Source organism: Pundamilia nyererei, unplaced genomic scaffold (assembly GCF_000239375.1).
Source record: "Pundamilia nyererei isolate P.nyererei 1_Seehausen unplaced genomic scaffold, PunNye1.0 scaffold00335, whole genome shotgun sequence".
Classification (NCBI taxonomy): domain Eukaryota; kingdom Metazoa; phylum Chordata; class Actinopteri; order Cichliformes; family Cichlidae; genus Pundamilia; species Pundamilia nyererei.
In genome coordinates, this window is record NW_005187736.1 from 112576 (window position 1) to 123650 (window position 11075).

The 11075-nt window shown below is 41.0% G+C and overlaps 1 protein-coding gene across 1 annotated transcript in view; it reads left to right on the forward strand.

Moving 5' to 3' along the window:
• Positions 1-7067, forward strand: part of LOC102203980 (LIM/homeobox protein LMX-1.2-like) — a 16615-nt gene extending 9548 nt beyond the window's left edge. The window contains exons 4-8 of the mRNA XM_005751956.1: positions 1118-1350; positions 1527-1702; positions 2583-2660; positions 5328-5394; positions 6844-7067. Coding sequence (XP_005752013.1) covers positions 1118-1350; positions 1527-1702; positions 2583-2660; positions 5328-5394; positions 6844-7067 — 778 coding nt within the window. The remainder of the gene's footprint in view (positions 1-1117; positions 1351-1526; positions 1703-2582; positions 2661-5327; positions 5395-6843) is intronic.
• Positions 7068-11075: the final 4008 nt, after the last annotated feature.

Sequence of the window (11075 nt, forward strand, 5' to 3'; positions counted from 1 at the left end):
GTCACCGCAAGGTGAGATCTAAAACCTGCAGGGACACCTGCCCTCGTGGACTGAGATTGACCACCCCTGTATTAGACACATGACAACCGGAAATGATTTTGATTGGCTATTGACAATCAAAATAATTTTGATTGCCCCCCCCCACACACACACACACATACAGACACGGGTGAATGAGGCAAGTTGTATAAGAACCAGTCCAGAAGCTCATGTGCTGTTACCACAAAGATACCAATGGTAACTAGAACAGACTAGCCCTTTATTGTCATTGTACAAAAACCGTCTCTCAGAGCAGTGATACCAGATCCTACAGCAACTTGTATAGCACACTAGTCTCCTCTGGTCTAATCAGTTTTCCATTAGACCAGAGACTCATAGAGAAACAACCAAAAGAAAAACAAAACTACTGGCCTCTAAGATTGGCAAGCTCCAGTTATTGTTAGCAGGACATGAACACACCCATGAAATTTAGACTTGGTTGTGATTCAGTGGAATCAAAGGTAACCGACGCTTCCTGTGACAAAAGTTAGCTGTGGCTAAAAGTAACAGAAAAGTAACACCAAAACTAGATTCAGTTTTTTTTAACCTAGGTGTTACTTTGGTACCTTAATTAAAGTAACAATTTATGGAAAATTATCCACCAAACTTAGTGTTTTGTGATTTAAAAGCCACAGAGATCCTGTAAATTGATAAATAACTTTACACTTCAGTGGTAATGGGATGGTGAGAAAACTGTAGAAAGAAGACATTTTAAAGAGAAGCCTCTTGTGTTTAAATACTGTTAAACTGTTGTTTGAGTACGCCAGTTTGTAAACCCATTCAAATGAAAATAATCGGTGAAACTAGCAGGTTTTTCAGTGTGACAAATAATTTTTCACCCGAATTTCAATTTGAGCAGCAAAATGTGTTGAATTATGGTCAGAAGGCAAAACAACTTTTATTAGATTTAGCTTGGTAGCTTTTGTGTTTGTGTTATCTCATTGCTCCTCCTCCGCACTCTGTTGGAGGAGAAACATAACTGCTAGAATGATTCAATTGCAAGGAAAATAATGTCAAACACAATTTTCCCTAAAAATGCTGCATCAATAACACTGTTCTTCCTTCCCCTTGTGCTCAGGTTGTTTGCTGTGGAGTGCAGCAACTGTCTTGGAAAGATAGCGCCCACAGAGTTTGTTATGCGAGCTCTGGACAGTGTTTACCATCTCAGCTGCTTCTGCTGCTGTGTCTGCCAGCGCCAGCTGTGTAAAGGAGATGAGTTTGTACTGAAAGAAGGTCAGCTGCTGTGCAAGACTGACTATGAGAGAGAGAGGGCCCTGCTCAGTACACTCAGTCCAGACATCACAGACTCAGGTAATATTTTATAACAGATTATTAAAGAAAAGAACTGAATCAAAAGGAACGTACCTAATTGATGACTTTATCTAGAAATGGAAAATTCCCATGCAATGCAAAAAACTGAACTCAGGTCAAATCTGCAGCAACAATTAAACAAAGGGATTAATGGAATTATTTGTGTCTGGTGACAGATAAGAGTGAGGATGAGGATGAGGATGTGAAATCAGAAAAAACCCTATCAGTCAGGAAATGCAGCAGTGACAGCAAAGAACCCCTAAGGCCCAAACGCCCACGCACCATCCTGACCACCCCGCAGCAGAGAGCCTTTAAGGCCTCTTTTGAGGTTTCTTCCAAACCCTGCAGAAAGGTGAGTAGAGGTATAGAGTATATTATAATTGTATACTGGTATATTTGAGTGAAAAAGCACATATCAAGTACTACAATTACATTGCATTTCATTTCTTACATTACATTTGAATTCAGTATCATTTCGTTTATATAGCATCAATGCTTAACAGCAGTCACCTCAAGTCTATTTCTTAGTCATAGTAGAAAAACAGTATTATGTTCTTAATAAAAGTAGCAGTTTAAATATGAAGGAAAAGGCCCCAAGACAACCAGCCAAGCAAATATTAAAAATTATTTTAACACTGAAACTTAAAAATTAGTTCCTCTAGCTTTAACAACCCAAATTTAAAATGAGGAGTTGAATGAATTAACAGTTGAGACTTCATTAAACTTATTAACACATATATGCAAAGAAAATGTATATGTTTAAGCACAAAACCTTACTTATGTTGTCATGAAAATTATCTTATTTCCAAGCAACATTTTGTCATTTTCTTTTCTTTTCTTTTAAAATAGGGTTTTGTCAATCCTGCATCGATGCTTGAGGGTTGAAACCCTGTAGAGCCTACATTGTAATAGATTATGTTGTTGTATATATGTCTGTGTTTTTATTTATACTTCTGAGCTGGTGTGTCTACATTTGTCCTCTATCAAGGGTGACACTGAGGGTAGTAAAATTTAAAGCTAATAAAAACTAGCAAATGCCTGCACTGCCAGAAAACTGGTTAATGCATTACACAGTTACAGCCCAGAAGAGTTTGTTTAATGGAAGCATGTTGGTTTTTTTATGCATTTGTTATAATAAAAAAGTAAGAATACTAATAGTATTAATTGTTTTATTAATATTATTTTTTATTAATAATAATAATAATAAAATTTAATTGTGCTGTGATTTACAGGTAAGAGAGACCCTGGCTGCAGAGACTGGACTTAGTGTTCGTGTGGTCCAAGTCTGGTTCCAGAACCAGAGAGCAAAGGTAAGGAGCACATCCCCAAAGCTATAAGCATTTATACATTTATGACCTAGTTTCATAATTTTGTGGTTGCAACTTCTAAGCATTCACATTGTTGTACTACAGTTACAATTTTTAAATTGCTTCTTCTAAGCAAAGATAGTTAAAATGAACCTTTAGGTGTTTCACAGAAGTCTTTTCACATTGCATCCTCTGACAATGGGCCCTTACTGTTTATTCCCAAAAGTCCTTAGTTATGTAATCAGTTTTTCATCAGTCAAGCTTCAGTGTACTGAGAGTTTCTAATCTAATTTGTCTGGCTTGGTGGCATTTGAGAGAATAAACTCATCATAGTCTCACTAGCTACAGGGATTTTACTATTGTCCATCATCAGTCTGATGCAATACTTGCTCAAGTCTAAAATATATCATAATCATGCCGTTTAATTTAACAGCCATTCATTGCTCTTGCATGTCTACTAATTTCTTCTTTGTAAATTAAAAAAACAACATAGTGTTTTAAAAATTCTAGCATGATGAATAGTCTGTCATCTGGTTCCCAATAACCTAGAAGCTTTTAAAATTTTCAAAGCTTTCTTCTGTAGCATATGAATTAGTGTGCATCTTCTCCTTGTGCCCTTGTGGGTTCTCTCGAGGTACTCCGGCTTTCCACAGACATGCATGTTAGGTTCCCTCCTTCCACAAGACATCGACGCACACATAGACACAGTGGCTTACTGCTCTCCACATTCGGTGCTTGCTTTTCTAGATTTTTTAACATGTATATGTGTGGATGTATGTGTTTTTTACTACTGTATGGCGAGTAGTATCTACTCAGGACCTTCTGAGTTTGGGATTACACTGTGCAAGGAACACTATGTCAGACTATCACCACTGCCACAGGATTCCGGAGAACATAATAAGAACTCCAGGCCTGCAGCAAGCCCAAAAGGAAGTGTAAACAAAGGAGGCAAAAGCGAGGCTGCAGGGTGGACCCAGTAGCATGGTTAGAGAAAAAAACATTTAAGCCACCGCTCCCGAGTATTTGCTTCACCAACATTGGGGGTTTATGCATCTAGATCAATGACAGCTGGTCTAAAGAGACAAAAGACTGTAGACAGCCACTGTTCTGATTTGGAATATTTGACTGTTAAATGCAGACCTATCTACATACCTTATGAGTTTACTGTCATCATGGTAACGGCCGTGTATGTACCACCCGATGCTAATGCTAACTCAACCATGGATGAGCTGTAAGCAGTCAACAGAAATCCTGGCCAGATTTCCCCAGGTTTGAACAGTATTTGATTGTGCAACAAGGTGGAAAAATACACTGGATAAAGCCTACAGCAACAAAGGCTCATACATCACGGTACTTTTTGTTGATTACAGCTCCGCCTTCAATACTGTCACTGTCACTCACTTTGTGTGTGGAAGTGGAGAGGGTGAGCAGCTTTAGATACCTGGGCGTCTACATCACAGAGGACCTCACCTGGACACTGAACACCACAAAGCTGGTCAAGAAGGCTCAGCAGTGGCTGTATTTCCTGAGGAGGCTGAGGAAATTTGGTATGTTGGCCAAGACCCTTGGCAGGTTCTACAGCTGCATTGTGGAGAGCACCCTGACCAGCTGCATCACTGCATGGTACGGCAGCACTACTGCTATGGACCTGCAGAGAGTGATAGCAGCTGCAGAGAAGATCACCAGGACTCCGCTGCCCTCTCTGCAGAGCATCTACCATCGCAGAGTCCAGAAGAGAGCTGCCTCCATCCTCAAAGACCCCACACACCCCCAACACGGACTGTTCACACTTCTGCCCTCGGGACAAAGGTTTAGAAGTGTGAACTCTAGAAGATCCCGACTCAACAACTCCTTCTTCCCCACTGCTATCAGACTCTTGAACAGCTGACCTATTTTAACTAGTAATAATAATTTTTGCACATCAGGTCATCTCATGAGCTCATAGCTCTTTTGCACATAAATCTATTTAACACTTCAATTTTTTGCCATCTCCACTTATTTATTCCTATTTGTATTTAATCTATTTGTACATATTAACCGATACATTGGTACAATATTGTGTAAAAGTCTTAAACTACCTCTGATTTCTTTACATTTTGCTAGAAAATGATAAATAGGAGCCGTGATTTATTGAAACATGTGCATACATGAAAATAAAGCTTCAAAACAGAAATTAGCTCACATGAGGACCGCCCCAGGAAAGGAAGTCCAAGAGTCACCTCTGTGTTTTGTCTCTATGGCTGTCTGCTTTAGTGGTCTTATCAAGCTCCTATGTGGCCCTGCTTCACATGACACAGTCCTCTTTACTGTATGCTGTAATGCTGCCCCACACTCATACCCGGGCAACTGCTCAATCCATTTGGCAATACAATACAATACAAACCTTTTCCTGAAAACACTTGTGATAAGTGGGAGCTAATTATTTGTTGCAGTTATGAGCTGCAAGTAACAAAGTACCTAAAGTGCTAACTATGTCCAAAAAATATCTTTGAAAGACCTTAAGAACATTGCTTAGAAAAATTACTGGTCCTTAGAACCACAATATAAAGAAACAGCACAAGACTTTGCACAATATTGCATGTGTGTTTTTGGTTGTGTGTGTGTGTGTTTGTGTCTGCTTGTTTGCCTGTCAGTCATGTATCAAACTGTTTGCTATTTATTTATTTGCAGATGAAGAAGTTAGCCCGCAGACAACAGCAACAGCAGGAGCAACACAACAGCCAAAGGCTAGGCCAAGGTAAGGATTTATCTTTGTTTGCATTTCCAGTTCCTTTTTTTTGCTACTTTTCTCTAATGTAGCAAAATGAAACGCGCCACCACTGACGTCCTTCTGCGTCAGTGGGGCAGAAGGACATTAGAAATGTAACTGTCATTACAATCTGTCCTTTAGAATTCTAATAACAGCGATTCCAGAAAGCTAGGTGATTTATCAATAATTTGGAGAGACAGCTTGAAATATTAAATTTTTTATTGGAACAATAAAAAGAGTAAAGGCACTCAGCAAACACTCCCAGTTTTGCAGTTTTTAACACGCCCCATATTGTGAAACCAGAATTTCATCTCTGCTGGTAAATATGGGTTTTTCAACAGCAGAGCTATAAAGCAGGAGCTGAGATTCTCTCTGCAATATAGTTCCACATGGCTAGTGGGCTTATTGCCACTGTGGTCTCACAGTGGATATGAACAGACAGTTTAGATAAGTGTCTCACTGGTTTGGCAAGCACTGCTTCTGTCTGTTCAGGGACTTCCAGCATGTCAATATTGGCATGGCAACAGGGTTTATTAGAGTCGAAGCCGCTGCTGTTAACCAAACGAACTAAGCAACCCAGCAGCAAGCAGCCGGTTGTTTGAAGGTGAGATTAGCAAATGAAATGTTAGGTGAGACATCTTTAAGATCAAACAGCCAATGATAATGATGATTTATTTGTTTCTATGTAAGACACGTTGTTGTACAAGAACATTTTAACATTGGTGTGCTGCTTAAGTCCTGCAGGAGAATAGATCAATAAAATAGAAAAGGAAAATGAAAGAAACAGCTACTTCAAACAAACAGACAATACTGTCACTGTGTTGTATAATATCAGGATAAAATGTCAGATCTAAACTGACAATTTTATTTGTGTATTAACCTCTATACGATATACAATATTTACATGTCTTTTCAATATGTCTGGCACTTCTATATTCAGCATCCTTTGCGCAATATATCCACTATCCTTTTCACAAACCCAAACCATCTCAGCTGTGCCTCTTTCTCTCCAGACTGCTCAACCTGAGCTGACACAGTGATATACTAATTTCTGAAGATAAATACAAGTCTAAACAAGTAGTCAAAGAACAGCAAAAAATTTTTGGTGTTAACTGAGGTAGTAGTAGTAACTAAGGAGGTAGAAAGTGAATATAACCAACTGGTAACTTAAAGAAATAAAATGGACATTTACAAGATAAAGGTTTGAGAAGATGTTCAGTTAATCTCTTACTTCTGGTTTCTTTTGTTTGTCCTTCTAAATAAGTTGAACAATTCCCTGCACTTTTTCCAACCTATATTTTAAATAGAACATTGATAATAACAGAACTTTGTTAGCAGCGGCTCAGGTTATGTATAATTTGTAATAAAAGATTATTAAACTCTCTCTACATGGTCCTTTTTTTTACTTCTTTATATCTTCTTCTCTAATTTTGACAGGTATTGACTTCATCCATGACATTGACAGTGAGACCTCTCTGACAAGTCTAAATGATTGCTTCATGGCCACTCCAGATGAAGCCTCTTTACATGAAAGGGTGGGGAACACCATTGACTGTCTTTACTCCATGCAAAGCTCATACTTCTTACGACACATCATCAGTTTCAGTTCTTCTCAGCCCACCATACCTCCTACCAGGCTGTGGACGGTGAGCCCACAATAGTGCAGACAAAAGGCACAGAGTCTACTTGGCCATAAGACACAAAACAGCAAGCAACTAAATATGACCAAGGCCGACCAAATACACCAGACTAACCTCTATCCAAGGAAAGGCGCACCTAAAGCAGATACTGGACTCCTTTGTTTCTCAAAAGTTGTTTTGTTGCAGTGGGATTGCCTTTTAAGCTATTTTCTTTTTGGTGGACAGGCGGTTAATTAAGATAATAACTAGTTGAGTCCTGTTTCATAGCAAAATGTAATAGTATTGAAAGTGTTAGTTCATAGCTGTGTATGTGTAATTTTACTAGCTGGCTGAAATGAGATGACTGGCTGAGAATGACTGGTTTACTGGTGGGTCAGTGATGGTCCAGGAAGGCATATTCATGTTATCACACCTCTATTGGCTAAGCAATGCCACTATTAGGTATCAGGATGAAATCCTTAGACCCACTGTCAGCCCCTACGTTAGTACAATGGGTCCTGGGTTCCTCCTGGTGTGTGACAATGCTCGGCCTCATGTGGTAAGAGTATGCAGGCAGTTCCTGGAGGATGAAGGAATTGATATGGTGGTCCCAACACTCACCTTTTTAAATCCATCCTCTTGGACATTATGTTTCTATCCATCTAACACTGACAGGTTGCACCTCAGACTGTCCATGAACTCAGTGATGTGCTGTTTCAGAGCTGGGAGGAGATCCCACTGGACATGATTTATCATCTCATTACTTACTGTAAAAGCATGCCCTGATTTTGTCATGGCATACAAACTAATGAGTATCATTCTGAGTTATCGCAATGGAATTTCAACAAAATGGACTAGCCTGCCATCATTTGTTAACTTCAATTTTCACAGTGATTTTGACTTCAGCCCTCTGTAGCTTGATAGTCCATATTACTATGGATACCCAACATGATTTTTTCCCCATTGAGGTAAAATATATTTTCAACACGTTCCTTTATTATTTTTTTAAGCAGTGTATATTTATTGGACAAGAATAATAATGCTCTGTACTAATATTGTAAACATTTTGCAGTTTGTCTGTTCTGAACTAGTTCAACTTAAAGATTTATTGAAGTACTTCAAACAGTGTCTCAGAAGCACAGAGCTTTGTGTTTCTCTATGTGCCACTCAGTAAAGATACCCGAATAATACTGTAAGTTGTTCTAAAGGAGAAGTTAAGCAAATATTATATTTTTGTTATGTGAAGTATTATGTGAGCCAGCTGACTGATACCCATTGTTGAAGGTATATAGTATTCCATCTACATATACTATTCTTGAAGAACATGCATTTTTGCATGTTAGAATGGACTAAGTTATTTATTTCTCACCAGTATGCACATACAATAAATAAAGAAGGTTCTATTTAAAAAATACAATATCATCCTGTTTTAATCTATTTATAATACTATATACATTGTTCATATTCTGTGTTTAGTGTGACTTTGCTATTTATTTTTTTCCAATGGGGTCAGCTAGAAATTATCAGGGATGCATTTTAAATTTGCTGCTTTACTAAGTGTTGGTACTTAAAATAAACAATTAATTGCCTTGAATTCTTATCTACTTATTTTTTTATTCCTTGAGAAACAACTAATGCTCTTTTTATTTAAACACATTTTAAGCTATATTGTCAAAGTCATAAAAGTAGTGTAAAAGTGTGCTCAGCAAGGCTAGAGGTGCAGAAAAATAGTCAAATATGCTTAGGAAGGTTGCTAACTGAGATAAGTGACTTGGAATTATCTGCATGGTAGCCATAATGACAGCTGGTTAAGTTCTTTTAATAATATTTAAAAAAAAAAATCCTTAAGTACTTCGTTTGTAACCTCCTTTAGTATAGGATACACTGATCCATTTGCTTCCACTTGTCCTTTTCAGGGGCGCAGGGGGCGCTGGAGCCTATCCCAGCTGTCATAGGGCGAGAGGCGGGGTATACCCTGGACAGGTCGCCAATCTGTCGCAGGGCTAACACACAGAGACGGACCAGCATTCACACTCACTCCAGCATTCCCACCTATGGGCAATTTAGATTGATCAATTAACCTATCCCCACCAACTGCATGTCTTTGGACTGTGGGAGGAAGACGGAGTACCCAGGGAGAACTGACGCAAACACAGGGAGAACATGCAAACTCCACACAGAGGAACTGATGGTCAAATTAAACTCAGGACCTCCTTGCTGTGAGGCAACAGTGCTAACCACCGTGCTAACCACCGTGCTGCCCTCCAGAGGTTCAGACAATTAGGGAGGTGATGCTAAATGGATAGAACATTGAGTTCAGCCTCTGACATTGAAAGGTCGAAGGCAGGAGAATAAACCAGCTGTTCTCCACAGAACCAGCCAAGGTGTACTCTCAGTGGCAAGGGAACAATATGAGAACAGCACCACCAAAGCTGGAGACGGAGCAATACTGGAAGAGCATATGGGAGAAGGATGCAACCCATAACGGCAATGCTCAGCGGCTAATGGATCTGAGGGCAGACCACAGCAACCTCCCCGAACAGGGTCCAGTAACCATCACAGTGGCAGACATCCAAGAAAGAGTCTCCAGTATGAAGAGTTGGACAGCAACAAGCCCAGACATGGTTCACGCCTACTGGCTGAAGAAGCTGACTGCACTCCACGAGCACCTGGCAGCACAAATGAACCAGCTGCTAGTTAACGAGAGACACCCAGAATGGCTAACCGAACGCTGCACAGTCCTGATCCTCAAGGACCCCCAGAAGGGAAGGGAAATGTAGTCGGATGATAACAAAGAGAAGGAAGGTAGACAGAACTGAAGGGATCGAACTACCAGAAGGCAACATTGTAGACATAGAGGACAGCTACAATAATAATAATAATAATAATGGATTGGATTTATATAGCGCTTTACAATGCCACTATTCATTCACTCTCACATTCACACACTGGTGGAGGCAAGCTACGGTTGTAGCCACAGCTGCCCTGGGGCAGACTGACAGAAGCGAGGCTGCCATATCGCACCATCGGCCCCTCTGGCCAACACCAGTAGGCGATAGGGTAAAGTGTCTTGCCCAAGGACACAACGACCAGGACAGAGAGCCCAGGGATCGAACCGGCGACCTTCCGGTTACAGATGCGCTTCCCAACCCCCTGAGCCATGGTCGCCCCGTACCTGGGGAACCCACAGGTAAATGGGAACCATGAAGAGGCTGCTAGAAAAGCTGCAACCACCAAGTACTTCCAGAGGGTCAGGCAAGTACTGAGAAGTCAGCTGAACGGTAAGAACAAGATCCGGGCTATCAACACCTACGCCCTGCCCGTGATCAGGTACCCTGCTGGGATAATAAGTTGGCCAAAGGAGGAGACAGAAGCCACTGACATCAAGACAAGGAAGCTCCTGACCATACATGGAGGGTTTCGCTCCAAATCCAGCACCCTGAGGCTGTATGCTAAGCAGAAGGAAGGAGGCCGGGGACTGGTGAGTGTCAGCACCACAGTCCAGGATGAGGCAGCGAACATCCATGAATACATCAGTAAGACTGCCCCAACCGACCGTGTGCTCAGTGAATACCTCAGGCAGCAGAAACCCAAGAATGAGGAGGAAGAGGAGGCACCATCATGGAAGGACAGGCCCCTGCACGGTATGTACCACCGGCAGATAGCAGAGATGGCTGACATCCAGAAATCCTACCAGTGGCTGGACAAAGCCGGGCTGAAAGACAGCACAGAGGCACTAATCATGGCAGCACAGGAACAAGCTCTGAGCACAAGATCCGTAGAGGCTGGGGTCTATCACACCAGACAAGACCCCAGGTGGCCAGTAGTGTACAGGAACATCTGTGCCAAATACGGCCTGGAAGTGCCAAGGTCAAAATGGGAGACGCCCCCTAAGGTGGTGGAGAATGACCGAGCTAAGATACTGTGGGACTTCCAGATACAGATGGACAAAATTGTGGTGGCTAACCAACTAGACATAGTGGTGGTAGACAAACCGAAGAAGACGGCCGCAGTGATCGACGTAGCGGTTCCCAATGACAGCAACATCAG